General features: G+C 35.7%; 1 protein-coding gene across 1 annotated transcript in view; it reads left to right on the forward strand.

The window, feature by feature from the left end:
• NSD (Nuclear receptor binding SET domain protein) overlaps positions 1-21,197 on the forward strand; it is a 402,839-nt gene that overhangs the window by 278,671 nt on the left and 102,971 nt on the right. The window contains 1 exon segment of the mRNA XM_090385568.1: positions 10,610-10,818. Coding sequence (XP_090241694.1) covers positions 10,610-10,818 — 209 coding nt within the window.

Here is a 21,197-nt window from a genome sequence, read left to right on the forward strand (position 1 = left end):
TTTTTTTTTTTTTTTAATGAAGATCCCAAACGTACAGATATTAGAACCTGTAGTACTTAGTACCATGCATGGGTTGGAGGTGAAAAGGACAGATGATGCTTGTTGACATTAGACTTTAATTTCTGTAGATTGTAATTTTCATTGTAATTAAACATGTGAAAGAAGGAGGTTGTTCCAAAAAACAAAAAGTCGAATAGATAAATCAGGAAGAAGAAAAGTTGGTGCTGGGAGTTTGAAGTTGGAAGATTCAGAAGAACAGTGTTCGTGGAAGTATCTATAGAAATGGCAGGCAGCACAAACAGAGCATCTATGACACAGAGAGTAGAGAGACTTAGTGAAAGATGGTGCATTAAGTAACCTAGCTGCCCTCTTTCAATGAAGTCTAGAAGTCTAAGAGAGGTTATGGGGGGCACACAGCACCAGATGTAAGAAACAATATTTCATGATAGGGCAGATTTGAGATTTCTACAAAGTGAATAGTTAGTTAAAAGAAAAGTAATGCCAAGAGTGAAAAAACCTTTTTTTTTTTTTTTTTTTTTTTTGTTGTTTTTGTTTTTACAGAGGAAGCAATATTTGTGATGTGCTTATGCCAAAAGAGATTAGCAGTCAGGATAATCCCTAATAGAAAGATGTGATCTTGTCTATAAATCTGAATACCACAACATAAACATATAAGTAGTAGACACTTTTTTTGCAAGATTTGAGACAGGACTGAGTTTTTAGAAGGACTGAAATTAACTAAGTTATCTTTGCCTTATTAACTGAAGATCAGCATTTAAGGAATTTATGGATATTTGAGAAAATGAAGTTGTTTGTGCAGAGCAAGGTTTGTCAAACTGGAAGTTGGAATGCAATGTGCTATTATCAGCAAAACTATGGATACGTTTTCCATTCAGTGGAGAATGTCATTAATATATAAGACGAAAAGAGTGGGAGAAAGAATTGAAGCTTGAGGAACACCAGCATTAATTAGTGAAATTAGAAAACAATCATCTACCATCACCTGCAGAGAGAAAACGTGAATACTGAACTGCAGAAATATTCGGCATTCCTTGAAATGGAAACTTGTTTAGAAGACCTTCATGCCAAACATGATCAAAAGCCTTAGAAATGTCAGGAGCAGTTTGAATTTCGTCACATTTTTCCAACAAACCTGTCCAAAACTAGACATATACAGTAAACCCCTGCTATTCGCATATTCGCGATTGCCAATTTAATATAAAATGAAACCTAAAAAAAATGTGAATTTTAAAGCGCCGTGAATATTTTCCGCCATAAAAAACATGGGTGGCTAAAATTATCTTTCCCGGTCAAAACAGCGCTCAGTGGGTGGGGGAAGAGGGGTGACAAAATCGCGAGCGTGGATGTTTCTCGCTAATCCGTGTTCAGTATGTGTTATGCGTTTGTCATGGAAGGTTTCGTCGTTTGCTTTTAATTTATATGTTTATAAATTGAATAAATTTATCAATTTATAAATTGATATGCTTACAAAAATGATAAATCTACCGTTTTGCAGTGTAAAACAGATTTCGAGTGTGTTAACGGAAGAAAGTGACTATTGTGGACAAGTTCTTTCTAACTCCTACAAAAATATGGCTACGAATAAAAAGAGAAATGTGAAAATATCAAAGAAGGTGATGACATTGGCGAATAAAATTGAATTATTGGACAAACTTTCTAATGGTGAAAATGTCTCCTCAGTGGCAAAACATTATAAAATCAATGAGTTAACGGTACGATCAATCAAGAAATCGGAAGAAAGAAATCTGCCGTAGTGTCCGTGAAAACGCGCTAATTGCTTCAAAAATTTGCTCTGTAACTCGTGATGTTAAATTAGAAAAAATGGAAAAGGCTTTAAATCTGTGGATAGAAGACCGAACTCAAAATAAAATTCCGTTAAGTTCACTCATCATTCGCGAAAAGGCAAAACTCCTTTATCAACACTTTAGCGAAACTGGTGACAGCACTGGTGGGATGTTTTTTTTTTGGTAGCAAGCAAAGGCTCTGGTTTGAAAGATTTGTTTGAAAGTTCTAATAAATATTACATTTAATATTAAATTGTTTCTTATTTTCATTTCGATGCCATATGCTTGCATTTCACTATGTACATAGTCATATTATGAAGGTACATATAATACATACGTAGACAAAATTTTAGACTAGTTTTTCTTATATATTTCATACTTTGGAACAGATCCCCTTTATTACTATGGGAGCCATAACTCAGTATTCGCGACATTTCTCAGGGACGTAACCCCCGCGAATAGCGGGGGTTTACTGTATTAGCTTATGGAGTGCCATAAGCTAATATATGTCTAGAGGATCGACACTGACAGAAACCATATTGGCGATCATTGATCAGATGGAAGGTTTCGAGATAGTTTAAGAGTTGACAGTTGATGGATTTCTCCTTTACTTCAGAAAAAGTCCAAATGTTTATAGAACATTCTGGTCTCTTGACAAAGCTATTGACTACAAATTTTGCCTGCCTATACTGCGACCACTCTTAAAACTCGATGATTCTGTTGCCACCTCAGTTAAAGATGAAACAACTTATTAGCATTCTTCTTTTTTTCTAAATCTTGTATTGAATATCTTGGTATACACCTACCATTTGCAGTACACCCCACTCAATGTCTCCTGTAGCTTTCTTGGAATCAGGATTGTTCAGAATTCTTCTGACATCCTTTTGACAGAAGCCCACTGGAGACATTGAAAGTATACTGGGAATGGTAGGAGATGTATGCCTTCAATACAAGATTTAGAAGAAAAGCAGGATGCTAATGAGTTGGCTTCATCTTTAGCTGAGGTGGCACTATAGGTGGGTAAAATATGTAGCTAATAGCTTTGTCAAGTGACTAGAATGTTTGACTACCATTTTTTTCTGTAATTTGGAAAAAACAAGTTTTCTACTCTTGCCTTGTTCGAAATGTAGTTTGGATTGATTAATAACTATTTTACAATTCTTGCAAGCATCATTGGTTTAAAATTAGGCTTTGGTGTAAGCCTAAAATGAATGTGGAGATTTGGTTGCAAGCCAATTTTGATATGTAACATTCTTATTTTCAACAGCTTAGCGGGGTTTCAATAAAGGACAAGATTTTACGGTGGAATGTGAAATAAAGTATTTCATTTCTACAAGAATAATTTCACTGACATGATCTGAGCAAGCATTGATATCAGATAATCTAAAACAGTAATCTAACCTAGGAAAGAAGAACAAAATCTTTGCAAATCATCCTATTTCAGTCTCATTGGAGAAGAGACCACTCACCTCGACCATGTACTTTGAAGAGTTGTTTGTGACAAAAGGATCAAGGAAGCTGTGTGTGTGTGTGTGTGTGTGTGTGTGTGTGTGTGTGTGTGTGTGTGTGTGTGTGTGTGTGTGTGTGAGAGAGAGAGAGAGAGAGAGAGAGAGAGAGAGAGAAAATGATCAAGAGAGGAGTTTGTGGTCAGGATTGTCTAGTGTAGTATTTTGGTAGGAAAATGAATAATCAATTGTTATTAATTACAAAAGCCATCTTGACCAGCTTGACAAGCTGGAGTTGTGAACATTACCTCAAGGAAAATTACCTCACTGTTTAGGAAAGTTGCACTGGAGCAAGTCGTGTTTGAAAGAAAGTAAGTCAGAAAGAAAGAAGTTCCAAGTGAATTTAACTGAATGGGATAGAAAGATTTTAAGCCAGAGGAGCTTCCCAATTAGTCTTTGACAGTGAATAGCAGAACAGGTGTGTGCACAAGTACCACCTTTGAAGCAAAAGGAATCACAGAGTGAATAGTTAGGACAACTGAGATGAGCAGTGCTTGATACATATAAGTGGGACTTAACAGTCTGAAAGTTGTAATGAAAATAGTTGAGATTGCAATTGAGACTGCATGTATTTGTGAAATGAATGAGGATGTTTTTGAGATGTATAGATCTGTCCACAAATAAGTTTCTACTATTAGTTTGAATATTAATGATGCATTCAGTAGATAAAGTAAAAGTAGAAATGGGGGATGTTTTATTGAGTACCAAAATTTTTAATATGGAATACGCACTGCAAGGATAGATCCAGTTCTTTGACATAATGTGGCTTTGCCAATGTCCTGCATACACAATACAGGACTCCCTCCAATCATTATCTGGAAGAGTAGAGGCAGCAAGATTATACACTAACTGATCTTGTGGCCAGCCTGTGAAAACCATTTTAGTTCTGTACCCACAAGGTAAAGAAAATCGGATCTCACCATTAAGCTGACATAACCTCAAAAGTACACGACATATATATATATATGAGCCACTCAGAAGTCAAACTGGTCAATTCCGCTTTCTGTAATTTTCTAAATTTTAGTACCAGAGCACATCATTAGTGCTTAACTTTTCAGAAACTAAACAATCCATTTATCACAACGAGATGACAGAACCATGTATGGCTTCTGAATAACAGTTAATATATTTCAGAAGCCATTTCGATTAACTCCAGTTTGGTGTCAACAGTTGTCCATAATCAAAGTTATTGTGAAGTGTTAAACAAGAAACATCATATTGATTATAAAAGTACATTTTTTTTTATAAAAGAATCAAAATTTATGGGTGTAAAATAAAGATGGCAAGTTTTTTTTTTTTTATGTAAACCCCAAACATGAGAGGTATTAGAACCTATAGTACTTAGTACCGTGCTTGGGTTGGAGATTGGGAAGACGAAAGAAGATATTTGTTGACATTGGACTTGAACTTCTGTAGCCTGTAATTTTCAGGAAATCCGTATGAAGGAAGATTGTTCCAGAAAATGGCAGTTGAATGAATAAACGAGGAAGATAAAAAGTAGGTTCTGTGAGTTTGAAGTTGGACAGAAAATGGATGTTGGCTGATGGCGGCACGTGTTTGTACTGTTTTGAAAAAGGGAGCGGGAATTATAGAAGCCAGTTCAGAAGAACAGTGCCCATGGAAGTATCTGTAGAAGAGGCATGCAGCAGAAACAGTATGTTTATGAGAAAGCGAGTGGAGAGACTCTGTTAGAGATGAATCATTAATTAACCTAACTGCCCTCTTCTGAATGGAATCAAGAAGCCTGAGAGAGGTTTTGGGGGCACCACCCCCAGATGTGGGAACTATATTCCATGGCAGGGCGGATTTGCAATTTATACAGAGTGAGCAGCTGTTTGGAAGAAAAGTAACGCTGAGAGCGAAAGAGAAAACCAAGTTTTTTAGATGCAGAGGAAGCAATATTTGTAATGTGCTTGTGCCAAGAGAGATTAGAAGTCAGGGTAATCTCCAAAAGAGATACATAATTTTGCCTCGAAATCGGAGTGTCACTAAAGATAAGCATAGGAGCAGAAGAATCCTTTTTGTGAGATATGAGACAAGACTGAATTTTAGAAGGGTTGAAATCAACTAAGTTGTCTTTGCCCCCACTGGAGAATTACCTGAAGATCGGCATTTAAGGAATTGGTAGCAGATTTTCGAGAAGTTGAGGACAAGGTTTCTCAAAATGGAAAGTGGAATGCAATGTGCTATCATCGGGAAAACTATGGATAGGATTTCCAGTCAATGGAAGAAGATCATTAATATACGAGAGGAAAAGAGTGGGAGAAAGAACTGAACCTTGAGGGACACTGGCATTAGTGGAGAAGTTAGAAGACAGAGAGCCGTCTACCACCATCACCCTCAGTGAGCAATCAGAGAGAAAACTGAATAACCAATTACTAAAAACAGTTAGCAAACCATAAGATGAAGCTTGTTTAGAAGACCTTTATGCCAAACACGATCGAAAGCCTTTGAGATGTCAAGAGCAACTACTTGTGTTTCAGCGAACCTTTTTTCATTGAATTAGTCCCTAAATGGGTAACATGCCAGAATATCACCAGTGGATCGGCACTGACAGAATCCATACTGGCGATCGTTGATCAGACAGAAGGTTTCTAGGTAGTTTAAGAGTTGGTGGTTAATTGATTTCTCCATTACTTTAGAAAGAGTAGAAGTAATTGCAATGGGACGATAATTGGATGGGAAGGATTTGTCACCCTTTTTAGGAACTGGCTGTATATGAGCAAACTTCCAAGCAGAAGGAAAAACACCTTTGGAATAAGAGAGTGAAAAAACACAGCAAAGAACAGTAGTAAGTTCAGGAGCACAGGTTTTGGGACCAGGTGGAGAAATACCATCGGGACCTGGAGCTTTCTTAGTATCAAGGTTCGTCAAAATCCTTTTGACAGAAGACCACAGGAGGCATTGAATGGAGTGTGTTGGGAATTGTGGGAGGTGTTTTACCAAGATCATTAATACATGAGTTGGAAGAAAAATGGGATGCTAGCAGGTCAGCTTTAGCCTTGGCTGAAGTGACAACAGAACCATCTGGTTTGCACAGAGGTGGGAGCAAAGATGGGCAAAAGTTGCGGCCAATAGCTTTAGCAAGAGACGAGAATGCTCGGCTACCATTAGGGCAAGAAGCAAGTTTTCTGCTCTTAGCCTGTTCAAACTCTAGTTTGGACTGATTAATAACTGCTTTACAATTGTTGCGAGCTTTGGTGTAGGTAGAAAATGAAACTGGAGAATTAGAAACAAGCCAATTACGACATGCAACATTATTCTCTTGAACAGCCTTAGCACATTTATTGAAAAACCAAGGTTTAGATAAAGGACAAGATTTTAAAGTGGAATGTGGGATAAAGGATTCCATTCCTGCAAGAATAATTTCACTGACACGATCTGAGCAAATGTTGACATCAGAAGTTTTGAAACAGTAATCCGACCAAGGAAAAGAAGAAAAGAAGTTTCGCAGGTCATCCCATTTTACATTCTTGTAATGCCAAACAACACGAGGTTGGGAATAGCCACGAGATAAAGGTTCCATTGGAGAAGTGATAATCACCAAGTTGTGATCTGAAGTGCCTAAAGGACCTCTCACTTCGACCATGTACTTAGAATGGTTGTTTGTGAGAAAAAGATCAAGTTGGCTGTATGATTAGGATTGTCCGGTATTCTTGTAGTTAAATGAACAATCTGTGCAAGGTCATTAGTAATTGCAAAAGCCTCAGCATCTCGACCAGCTGGGTCGGTGTGACTAGAAAATGGAAGCCAGCTGGAGTTGTGAACCTTAAAATCACCAAGGAAAATTACCTCACTGTTAGGAAAGTTGGACTGGAGAAAGTCAAGTTGCAAAGAGAGGAAGTCAAAGAGCTCCAAATGATTAGAGGAGTTGGGAGAACGGTAGAGACAACAGATGAATTTGACACAATGAGGTAGAGAGATTTTAGGCCAGAGAAGATCAAAGAGAGGAGATTCCAAATTGCTAAGTCTCTGACAGGGAATATCAGAGCGGACATATGCACAAGTACTACCTTTGAGGCGAAAGGAATCATACAGCAAATAATTTGGGCATCTGAGATGAGCAGTAGTTGAATCAACCGATAACTGAAATTCTGTCAGAAAAAGTACATGCCGTTTGGAAATGGGCATCGTTGAGATTAGAATTGAGACCACGTATATTTGTGAAATGAATTAGGAAGTGCTTGGGAGGTTTAGATCTTTTAGCAGATAAGCTTGCTCTATTAGTTTGACAATTCATGGTGTATTCAATAGTAACAAAAGGTGGGTGGGATACGCTGTATGAAGTAATGAAATTTTTGGATATGGCATACAGACGGTGTAAGTATATACCCAGATCCTTGACATAATGTGGCCTCAACAATGCTCCCCGCATACACACTATTCGGACTTCCTCCAGTCACTGTCTGGCAGAGTAGAGGTAGCAAGATTATACACTAGCTGATCCGAAAGCCTCCTAGGGAGTTACCAATAGGTTCGGTCCGGTGTATTAACTAGCGGCCAGCCTGCGAACACCATTTTAGAGCTGTACCTTCAAAATGTAAGGAATATTGGATCTCGCCATGATGTTCATCATAACCTCAAAAGACATCTATCATACTGCATGATGGAAGAGATAGGGTAGGGTTGACCGGAACTTAGCTGTAGAGACTAAACATGGGTTCCACCACTTCAAGCCTCCAATAAGTAATTATTATTTGTAATTATTTTAGTAATTATTAGTAAGTAATTATTATTTGTGACATGCAGAGTAATGAATCGGATAGTGATCCTCCAATTCAAGGAAATGTTTTCATATTTATTCGGATTCATCATCAGATTCAACATTTCCCGATCTGGGGTCCACAAAACATTCAGGAGGTATCAAGTAATATATCTTTATTTTCTTAAAAAATATACTGGCAGAATCACAACAAACTTTGTCATAGAACATTACTTATTTTCGATAGACGTATATAATTGTATACAAATTTTAAATTATTCGTTCTATGTATAGGAAACTGATGATAAATAAAGTTATGTATTTGTATAAAAATAAAATTGAGTTGTTTCACACATTAAACTTTGAATTTTATTTTCAGAAAACCCTGTATTCATACTGGATTTTCTGTTTTGAGGGAGGTCTGCAAACCTGTTTTGATTTTTGAAGGGGTCCCCGCAAACATTTTTTGATTTTTGAAGGGTTCTGCAAATCTCAGTAGTTTGGGAACCGCTGGTCATATTCAAACAAAGAAAATATTGCCCATAACCCAGTTACTGAAACAAATCATTCAAATACTGGACGGAGCCAGAATCCTTAAAGATGGGCTCAAAACATTCAGAACCGTAAAAGACTACAAAGTATGCAGTATAAAAATAGGAAAGGATGTTTAATGTCTGCAAAAGAATTTCAAGATAAACCATGTTAGTGTGCTTGGAAATGTAATCAAAATATCACTTCTGATCAAAGAGAACAAGCCACAAGGGCATTTTACAACTGGGAGTGTCAAATTAAACAAATAATTTTATATGGGGTTCTATTAGGATTGCAACAATAAAAAGACATTGTCCCAAAGATAACACCAAGAAGCCAAGATCTCATTCTTTCACATTTTATATTCAGCAAAATGGGAAAGATGTTTGCAAGAAATATTTTAGTGACACCTGTCAGATGAAGCAATTGGTCAATGTACAATTTTTGTTCAAAAGATGTTTCGTCTCTGAAAGATCACCGAGGTTCTAGGTAATAAAATTAATGACTCATGTGTAAATTAATTTCCAATTTTTACCAGTCACTATACGAGAGCTCATAATCCTAGGTGACAATATTTGAATCCAGACATTAATATTAAGAAAATGTATGAACTCGTCAAGGAATGTGAAATAGAAGAAATAACTGAAAGAAAAATATTATTGCGACATATTTTCTACTAAATTCAATTTGCATTTTAAGCATCCTTCCAAGGACACACACCAAACTTGTGATTTCCTGCAAATAAAAATTCAGACTGCAAAAAGATAATGAAAACTGGATGGCAGAAATTGAAAAGGAAGATATTAATACTGATAGCACAAGGCTGAAATGATTCTGCTAATGAACATCACAATGGTTTATGGCGCCTCCGTAGCCAGGTGAGCAGGAGCAGCAGTGTGCAGCACACGCTTCTTGATTAGACCGGAGTTCAAGCCCTTGACCACCAAATACGGAGGGTGCGGAAAGGTCGGAGAATGACCAACGCATATCCTCAGAGCAATATGGCCTTAGTTGCTAATGCTCCTAAAAACCAAATAACAAACAAACAGTGGTTAATATATAAATTACCAAATCAAACTAACTGTTATCTGCATTGAGTTATTTTTCATTTTGCATTTATAAACTTTCTTCATGAACAGAAAACACAGATTCAGAGAAATAAAACTGTAAAGTGTTCCTAATGGATCTTTTTCATACATGATGAAAAGTCTCTTAATAGATTTCTTTAAGCATTATCTTATTTTATTTACTTTTTATTTTTTTGCAGGTGGCAAAAATCAGATAGTCAAAATGTATAAAATATATGAATACAAAATATATATATGTTGTGTAAACTATCTTACGAATCAAGGACTTAATCCCCTTTCCCACAGGTCTTTTTACTTTGCTATTTGCAGTTTACAGACATTGTTGGGACCCCCCCCCCCCCCCAACCTCCCCACAAATCCATGGTGCCCACTGAATAACATATACAATATTTAAACATCGATTCTATATACTTTTTAAGATTAAAATCCAACTGTTTAAATGCTTTCATTAAACTGAACATTTTGAATAACAAATTCAGTCTGTATGAAAATATTGTGATTCATTTGGTTTTAAAGAATTGATAACATTAAGCAGCTGATAATGTTAAATGGAGGGGTTTATTTTTTTATCAAATATAATAAATTATTTATCTTACCAATCTTTATTATCCAGTACAGTACGTATGGTACTTTTCATACGTAACTATAATATAAACACATATCGACAGATTTCAGCATCAAAATCAAAAAAGAAAAAACAATGAATACAAAAACACATTATATTATATTTATATTCCTTTCTCTGTATCTTACTTCCCTAGAATAAGTGGTTATAATTGTTGTTTAGCTGCACTAGCCTCTTTTAATTCGCTTGGTTTCTATGATACCAAAAGGATGGATGATACCTGCTGTTTTTCATAGTGATCTAGTTTTTCTGCTAACTCTACAAACATATTATTAAACTAATACATAATTATCGTCAGGTATTAGTTTAGTTTTAGAATAGTTCTAATTGATTTAAATTTACTTATTTTATAGGTGGTGGCCTGCAGAAATTTTTCTTCCTAGAAATGTACCTCACAATATTCAGAACAAGGCACATAATGTAGGAGAATTCCCAATAAGATTTTTTGGTTCTCATGATTATTACTGGACTCATCGTGGCCGTGTGTTTTTATTTCATGAAGGAGATAAAGGAAGTAAAGAATCTACATCAAACAAGAAGTTGGCTCAGGTGTTTCAGAAAGGTAATTTTAAATATATTTATTCTCTCAAATTCCAAAAGTGGAAAATATTCCTTAAAATAAAATGAAAAATATCCAGTTTATTTTAAGTAATATACTGAATGACTAACTGAATAAGTGTGATTTAATAGGAAACAAATGTATACAGAAAAAATTCATTAATAATATACACTCCCCAATGAAACGTTGGTACACTCTGTGATCACCGAATCATGACCACCAACCTAATACTGTGTTGGGCCGCCGTTCACAGGGATAACAGCCGCTATTCACCTAGGCATTCATTCCACTGGATATCTGAAGATGTCCGTAGAGATCTGCAGCTATGCTGCTTGCAAGGCTTTCTACAATTCAGAATAGATGTGGGATTCAAAAAATCCCACATGTGTTCTGTTGGATCGGGGTCAGGCAAATTTGGAGACCAATCAGAATGGGTGATATCTTCACTGTGTTCCACAAACCACTTGTGCCCAGTATAAATCAGATGACAGTGCACATTATTGTGCATTGGAAGATCCCATTTCTGCCCAGGAAAAAATGCAGCATAGCAGGGTGGTAGTGGTAGTGGCATGTGATGCAAGAAAGCAAGTGTATGAGCTTATGCAGCATCAGCCAAAAAAAAAAAAAAAAATTCACAAAACAATTCCCTCTTAAATGTTTGTCCAGTTCCTCCTTAAATTTATTTAACCTATTCCACAACGACAGATGGAAGTTTGTTCCAGCAATTAACCACCCGCTGGCTAAAGGCAAATTTCTCCACATCTATTCTACATCTGTCTTTCCTTAATTTGAATTTATGCTCCCTTAGGTTCGTAATCTGAACAAGTGGAAGAATCCCATCAGAATTCAGTGTGCTCAACCCATTCAAGGCCTTATACACCTCAATCAGATCACCGTGCAGGTCCCTAGTCTCCAGCCATTGCAATTTGCAGAACTTAAGCCTCTCTCTCTTGGTAAGAGGATCCTTTCATTCCTATCACCAATCTTGTTGCCCTTCTCTGTACACGCTCAAGCAAATCTACATCCTTCCTAAAATGAGGCCTCCAGACCTGTACGCAGTACTCAAGGCATGGCCTAACCATTGCCTTATACAGAGGGACAATCACCTCCTTTTCCCTGCTAGCAAAATTCCTATATATCATTGACAAAACCCCATGACCTGCCCTGGCAGCCTGTCTGCATTGCTCAGAAAACTTCATATCTGACTGCACAATTACTCCCAGGTCTTTTTCATTTTCTGCCACCTTAAGTGTAGTTCCACACAGTTGGTACGTTTCTCTGGGGTTACTTCTACCCATATGTAGTACTTTGCATTTGTCAATGTTAAACTTCAGTTGCTACTTCTCAGCCCATTTGCCCAAATTTTCTAGATCCTGTTGCAGTAGCACACTGCCATTACTATCATTAGCAACCCTGCCAACCTTTGTATCATCTGCAAACTTCGACACTAAGTCCTGATATACCTTCATCAATATCATTGATAAATATACAAAACAACAGTGGACCCAACACCGAACCCTGGGAGACTCCGCTAATAACATTAGTCCCCAAAGAGCAGCACCCATTGATTACTATTCTCTGTCTTATCCCACTCAGCCATCCTTTTATCCATTGTAGCAATTTACCCTTAATACCGTTCTGCTCCAATTTGTACAGTAGTCTTTCATGTGAAACAGTGTCAAAAGCTTTCCTGAAATTCAAGTATATGATATCAAAATTGCACATGATCTCCTAAGGGCTGCCAGTAGACCTGACAGGTGAAACAGTCCATACACATCAGGGGTCCTAGTTCTTGCCAGCAAAACATGCCTCATATTAAGCAACCACTGTCAAATGCCTGGATAGTGAGCATGATGCACAGTGGGTCCATGGACTTGTGATGCTTGCACCACATACAAAGGCATCCATCAGTGTGTTGACCACTGTTTGGACTCATCTGACTGGCTCACTCTTTTCCTATCCTTCAATGTCCAACCAGCATGTTGACACCACAGCATTGCCGTCGACAATGATCAGCAGATGACCCAGTCTTGGGTCATCTGCTGTGAAAACCCATATGTCTGAATGTGCTATGCATCATTTGGGTTTTGAAACTCCATGATATATTTACTGTCTCCTAACTACTACTTTATTCCTTTGACTTGCACAACTAAATGCATATTACCATTGTTCTACTGCACAAAGCTGTTCAGGTGCCTCCGTAGCCAGGTGGGCAGGAGCAGCAGTGCGTAGCTCATGCTTCTTGATTAGACCGGAGTTCGAGCCCGTGACCACCAAATACGGAGGATGTGGGAAAAGTCAGAGAATGACCACCGCATATCCCGGGAGCAATATGGCCTTAGTTGCTAATGCTCCTAAAAACCAAAATAACAACAACAACAAAGCTGTTCAGCTTTTTATACTTTGAGTTATATGGCATAGTCCATTACGGATGGTGTGGTCATGTGAAAAGGATTAGCAAATATGAAATATGAAACATTAGTTGGATGTGATTAGTGGCATGGTGTTAATGTAACATATGCCCTCCTCCGTGGAAGTAGTTACACCACCACCACATGGATAAGTGATTTTAAATTTGATGTTTTTGAAACGTGGAGTGAAATTGCAGTGAATCTTTCAAGCACATGGCCTGTAGCAGTAGTCTACAAACTGCAACATGTAGACCTGTGGGTGGCTCGCCGCCACCATTTGTTTTCCGATCTTCCAAATAAATAGCAAAAATTATCTTTAATTAAAATTCAAAATGAATATTACGTTATCAGAGAAAATATAAAAGTGATACACTACATGCTGTTCTTATAGTGGCCACAATGAATAAGTGTACAATATGATTATTTGAAATCAGCATAAGTTGGTAAGAATACTTATATGATTGGTTTGTGTTTTTGACTAAGTAATGTGTTAAGTTTGTTTTTTGATTAAGTGATACTAAGGCAAGCATGGGAACCTAACTGCTACCGTTGCTACAAAGTTTGTAATTGTGTTTGTTACTAGTTCAAGTTATTTATAAAACTGTTTCACATGATTCTAAATTATCAATGATTATAACGAGCATAAATTATCAATTTTTTAATAATTAATATTAAAAAATGGAAATCGATATTCACTCAAGATACAGAGTAAACAACTTGCACAATATTAAAATTCAGTGTGCTACACAGTGCACCAAATTTGAAATAAATGTTGAAATAATTTGAAAATCATTTCAAGATCAAGATGACTCCATCAGTTTCTGAGAAGTTAATCCTGGGTTGCCAGAACCAGAGGATAATTCTTAATCATACCAAAAGAAGAATTCAGTAACACAAATGATGCCTCCTTTTAAATATGAAACAGTAATGATCCAGCTGATTAGATCGTAACAGCTGATCTAATAACTTATTACGCAGGAAATATTCCCTCCCAGAATATGGACTCTAATTTTCAACTTAAAGGTAGGCTGATTGGCGATGAGATGAGCTACTCTAGAAAAGAGTTTTTCTTTAGAAAGTTAAATAATTGGGAAACAATACCAAGAGACTGGATGATTTATTCCCCTTCTTCTGGTAAGATATATTATGTCTCCAAGCTATTCAACAAAAATATAAATTCAACTGGTCATCAGTTTACAGATGTTTTGGATGACTGGAAGAATGCCACAGCCAGAATTACATCACATGAAAAATTCAAAGAACATATTGAAGCCATGTCAAATTTACTACAACATAAACGATAATACAAGAATAGATGCAGTGTTGCAAAAAGATAACAAGAGGTTGCACGTGTAGTGGACTGAAGTGCTAAAGAGAGTCATTGCAGTTGTAAAATTTCTGGCTGAAAGAGGGTTAGCTTTTCGTGGCGATTCTAATAAACATAATTGTCCTACGAATGGCAATTTTCTTTGGTGAATTGATTTGTTATCCAAATTTGATCCTTTTCTTAGAGATCACATTCGAAAATATGGAAATCCTGTTAAAGGCAATGTTTCTTATCTATCGTCAAATACATGTGATGAATTCACAAACATATCAGGATCTAAATTGATGGATCAAATTATATTGTAAGTAAAAAATGCAAAATATTATGGAATCAGTATTGTTTCAGTCACGTTATCAATCACATTGATCAATCGGCATCCCCCTCCCCCCATACTTCTCCTTCAACCCATGCACGGTACTAAGTACTATAGGTTTTGATACCTTTCATGTTTGGGGTTTTCATATAAAAAAAAAAAAAAAAAATTGACAGTAATATTATGCTACATTCTTAAAAATGCACAAGTTGTTGAAATATTTCTCAAATTTGTCCCAATTGAAAAACATGACAGAAAATACTTATTTATTACCTTATGCGACAGATGCCTCCATAGCCAGGTGGGAAGGAGCAGCAGTGGGTAGCACACACTTCTTGATTAGACCGGGGTTCGAGCCCGTCACCACCAAATATGGAGGATGCGGAAAGGTCAGGGAATGACCACCGCATATCCCCGGAGCAATATGGCCTTAGTTGCTAATGCTCTTAAAAAAAAAAAAAAAAAAACACCTTATGCGACAATCAAAAAAAAAACGACAGACAAAAGATTGCAGATCGCAATGATATGATAATGCGAGCAACATGAGTGGGTTATATAATGGTGTTCAAGCGAAGATTCATGAAGTTAATAATTTAGCTGTGTGGGTTCTTGTGCTGCGCATAGCTTGAATTTGATTGGAGTAGCTGCTGCGGAATGTTGTAGTGATGCTGTGAACTATTTTGGAATTTTGCAGAAAATTTATTCATTCTTTGCAGCTTTACCACAGAGATGGCTAAAGTTAAATCAACATATGAAGGAAAATGCAAATATATTACACACCTTGTTTGAAACTAGGTGGCTGGCTAGATGTGATGCTACTAAAGCATTTTATGATAATTATGACGGAATTCAGCAAGCATTAATAAGTATAATTAATTGTAAAAGACAACCACTAAGTGCTAAACACGAAGCAAAAGCTCGTTAAAAAATTTTAACATTTTGAAACATCTCTAATGTGTGTTATTTGCAAAGACATTCTTTAAAATATCAATATTATAAATACAGCTTTACAGCAGCCTGGCATTGAATTATGCACTGTTATTAACCTCTATGATAGTCTTTTATCTTATTTAAAAAGTACTCGAAATAAATTTTTTGATTTTGAAAATTCTACCAAAGAACTTGCACGAAAATTGGAATTTAAAATTTTCGAAAGGCAACGGAAGCAAAAAATATTTCATGATGAAATAAATAGTGAAAATGACCTAACCACAAATCTGAATCCCTCAAATAAATTTTGAATTCAAGTGTTTTAACCAATTATAGATAGATTAACAAAGGAACTCGATAAAAGACCAGCTGCCTATAATTCTCTTTACGACAGATTTGACTTGCTTATTGATAAATCAATGTCAGAAAGTGAAATTGTTTCCAAAGCAAAGACTAGTCCACATAATCAAGATTTAGAAGTTTCTTTTGTGGATGAATTTTTATTATTTTCAAAATTATTTCCGGAGTGCAAAACAGTATCAGAATTATTGTCAGCACAAATTGAACAAAATCTGGTGACAAGCTTCCCGAATACAAATATTGCACTGTGAATTTACTTATCAATTTTGGGGACGAATGCAGAAGGTGAATGAGCATTTTCAACATTAAATCTTGTAAAAAATCATTTGTGATCTGGATTATCTGTCAAAATTATCATCTTTATCAATACTTTCTATAGAAAGTGAAATATTAAAACAACTGCCCGTTGACGAAATTATAAGAGAATTTGCGAATAAAAAATTCTGCAAAGTAAATATACCTTAATAACCAATCTTATATGTTCAATGTGATTTTTATGTAACAAATGTGATTTTTTTTTTTTTTTTTTTTTTTTTTTTTTTTTTAGAAAATGTGATTCGTGATTGTTTGTTTTTTCAAGAATTGTTGTTTAATGAACCTATTTCTATTTTTAAAAATTTCTATTTATAATTTTTGTGGATGAAAATATAAAATATCTTTATTTTGAAATTTTGTTTTTCTTCTTCCCAGTTCCTGTAAAATTTTTTGTTGGTCATGTTTTTGTGAGCACTGTGCCTAATGGATAAGGTGGCCCTGACTGAAGGCAACTCTTACTGCATTGTTTATTCAGTTGCTGTTTTGTTTATGCGTATCAAGCACGTCTCCTCATTTTTGTTCTTTTTATACTATAATTGTGCTTTATTCCCTAAAAATGAGTAAAATACTTGAAAAAAGTGTGAAAAGGAAGCATGCTGGTGAAGATACTGCAGGTTCAGAGAGAAAAGGGAAATATTTTCAAAAAATACAAAATTTTGAAACACTTTGAGTGGAATGAAAGAACATGTGATATGTGCATGCTACAGGCCTAAATGAGGCGATGCTGAGAACAATTAGAAAGAATGTAGAGAAAATAAAAGCAACTTTTATAGTAGGAACGACTCAAAGTATTCAAAATCCATTAGATCAAGACAAAGAATTGGAAGAGATGGGACATCTGTTATCTGTTTGGATAGAAGATCAAACAAAGAAGAGATCAGGTACAAGTTTGCATACGATAAAGCAAAAACATTAGCAATATTTTATTACAATTATTAATTGTATTTGGTAATGTTTTTGTTTTGTGTGTGTTCAGTCCTGAGTGGTCGGTAGCTAACCCTATTTTTCCCATAAGGCCTGTTATTTATATTGCACAAGGGCTTCTAGGAACACAACTATGCTATACAAGAACTGACTATACTTTTTATGAATTTTAATACAAATTTTTAATGAGAATGGTGAACCAAAAGCTTGTTCATGCTAATATTTTATTTGCTCATTTTGCTCAGTCATTCTTAAGGCAAAACTTTGTATTATAATTCTTGATATGTCAATGCATTAAAAATTTTGTGTATTCATTGTTATGCGTATTGTATAATTCTAAATTTAGTTACCAGTTCAGAATTCATATCACATTGTACTGCGTTGTCATCTCACTTAAAATAATCACATAAGCAGTAACCTTTTTATAATTATTGCAGAAACAGAGCTTTGAACATTCTGTTTGCTTTAGTCAGTGGTGCCTTAAGTATAGATGTACAGTTGAACATCAGTTATCCGGAATAATTTGAAAGGCCGATCTTACTTTTCTTTTTATTAACGGTAGTACAGTAAGCTCCGGTTATAGTGATCACGTTTGCAAATTGAATTTTGATAATAATAAGTGAAAGATCGAGTTTACTACGTGTTTATAACAGATTGTACAAACAAAAAGCCCAATAAACTGAAAACGTCAAATTGTTTTTATTGTTTTATGGTTGTGACCTTCAGAATAGAAGAATATCACAGAGACTACTGGGTTTTCTTGGAAACCTAGGATTTCAGATTAGTTTAGCTCCAGATTTCGTAAAAACAGTATCGGCCCGAAACTGTGCAATTTATTATTTTTCTCAATTTTTTACGGTAAAATCTGGATGAAAAGAAAACGCATAGTGTATCATTGCAACAAAAACAGAAATTATTAATAGAATTAGAAAAGGTGAAATTTTAGGAAATCTCTCCAAAGAATTACTGTGGAGACTTAACAATTTACGACATCAAGAAAAATTCCAATGCTATAACAGAATTTGTGTTGATTATGGATCGTGAAAGAGGATCTAGCAGGAAAAATATGATGTGGAAACCTGAAAATGCCACTTTAGAGAGTGCACTCACTTTATTTTTTTTGTTTTCTTCAGAGCAAAGTTTAGGTGAACCAGTGTCTGGCCCAGTGTTGTGAAAGACCATTGAATTTTAATTGAAAATTAATAGGTGATGAAGATTTTAAGGCAAGCACCAGTTGGCTGAAAAGCTTTAAACTGAGACACAGTATACATGAACTAGATATTCAAGGTGAGAAAATTTCTGCAGACGAATCGGCAGCTGTTCTTTGAAAAGTACGTTTGCTTCAGTATAGCAAATTATGAGAAAGAAAAATGTTTATAATGTTGATGAGACGGGCTTATTATGGAAAGCATTACCGAGAAAATCCCTAGCCACTAAAAGAGAACTGTCTGCATTAAGTTTTAAGAAAAGAGCGAGTTATAATTGCTATGTGTCCGCAAATGCTACTGGAATGCACACTGTCTGTCCTCGTTATCAATAAGTCGAAAAAACCGAGAGCATTTAAAAATCTTTCCAATTTTCCTGTTTTGTATAAAAATGCCTGGATGGATGTTTCTGTTTTCCGAAGATTGGTCTATAATTTTTTTTATTTAATTATTCTTATTTAAGTTAATCGTAAGGTAAGATTAATATAAATTTGATATAAAAGATTAATATAAATTTAAATTAAGGTAAGATTAATAATAATAATAATAACTTAATTTATTTTTACTTAAATTTATTTAATCTTACCAGAAAAAAATTTCCAGTTCAATTATCTGGAAAATTTGGCTATTCGGAAGAGGTCTGACATTAATTATTCCGGATAACTGACACTCTACTTTATTAAGAAAAGTCACCTTGATGCCAAAGTTGAATGCACAATATTCCTGTTATTTTAAGATAGGGCTTTATGGTATTGATATAAAAGATGACTTAAAATCAAGGAAGCATGCGGAAATTTTCCACTGCGGGTTATTCAAAATCTATCAGGGTGTTGTTATTTATTAATTAATTTATTATTATTATTATTACTTTTTTTTTCTTTCTTTCTTTCTTTCCATCTGTCCTTATGATGTGAGGCATTTTTAACTTTGGAAGGATTTTGGAACACACTGATGAAAAGGTCCACATTTCTATTGGATTTTTAAGGCTTTTCTGTATCTTGTTTTCGTTATATTTCATTGGTATCACTGAGGGAACAAAATTAGATAATTTTCACAGTCAACTTACTTAAATGTAAAATTATAAAATCCAGCTGGGCCAGTGATTTATACAAGAGCATTAAAGTTGAACAATATCACAAGACATGCTGAAATTTCTTCAGATATTTGTTAATATTAAAAGTAGTGGATTACTCAAGTTATTGTGATCTGCTACTTTTAATATTAACATATCTCTAAAGAAATTTTAGTATATGTTTTGGTATTGTTCAATTTTAATGCTCCTGTATTATAATTCAGTTCTTTGTGATGTTCTGTTGTATGAGAGGTGGCCAATAAGTAGCTGCTGTCAACTAGAAATATTTAAGTTAAGGATTTGATTATACAGTAGAATCTCAATGGGTCAACTGTTGATGATCCTGCTCAGGTAGCTAACAAACTAAATGAATATTTTGCATCGACATTCACACATGAGGAGTTATTCAGCGAGGGGAATGCCAGAGGTGTATTCAACTCTGGTAGTAAGCTAGAGAATCTTGTAATAACTGAGAGTAAAGTGGAAGAGAAATTGTTGAAGATAAATACAAGAAAGACACCTGGGGTGGGTGGGATCTATCCAGTTATATTAAAGGAGGTAGCAAAGGAAGTAAGCAAACCCTTAGCCATAATTATGAGAGCTTCCTTGGACTCAGGGGAAGTACCCACGGACTGGAGATGTGCAAATGTGACCCCAATTCACAAAGGAGGATCAAAGGGCGACACAAGTAATTATAGACCTGTTATTTTAACTTCTGATCCCCGAAATTTAATGGAGGCACTGGTTAAAGAAGCACTGCAGGATCATCTAGACAAGACTTCAGTTACAGCTCAGACACAGCATGGTTTTGTTAAGGGGAAGTCTTGACCAATTTTATTGGATACTATGATGCAGTCACAAAAGAACTGGATGCAGGGAATAACTTTGATATTATATACTTGGATCTTAGAAAGGCTTTTGATACTGTTGCACATGGAAGACTGCTGCACAAATTGCAGCAGTGTGGCATTGGAGGCAAATTGCTGCTATGGATAAAGGGATGGTTGAGAGGGAGAAGACAGAGAATGGTAATCAATGGACACTGCTCATCATGGACTAATGTTATTAGTGGAGTCCCTCAGGGTTCAGTATTGGGTCCATTATTGTTTTCTGTATTTATAAATGATATTGATGATGGTATATCAAGCTTAATGTCCAAGTTTGCAGACGATACGAAGGTTGGTAGGGTTGTCAAGGACACTACTGACACTGTGCTACTGCAACAGGATCTGGAAAGGTTGAGAAGATGGGCTGAGAGGTGGCAAATGAAGTTTAACATTGACAAATGTAAAGTACTACATATGGGAAACAGCAACCCCAGAGCAATGTATCAACTCTGTGGTACTACACTGACAGTGGTAGAGAATGAAAGGGACCTCGGGGTGGTTGTGCAGGCAGATATGAAGTACTCTGAGCAGTGCAGATGGGCTGCAAGACTAGCTCATGGTGTATTGCCAATGATATATAGGAATTTTTCTATCGGGGATAAGGAGGTGATTATTCCCTTGTATAAGGCAATCGTCAG

Source organism: Mastigoproctus giganteus, chromosome 11 (genome assembly GCF_048544385.1).
Source record: "Mastigoproctus giganteus isolate SK-2022 chromosome 11, ASM4854438v1, whole genome shotgun sequence".
Lineage (NCBI taxonomy): Eukaryota > Metazoa > Arthropoda > Arachnida > Uropygi > Thelyphonidae > Mastigoproctus > Mastigoproctus giganteus.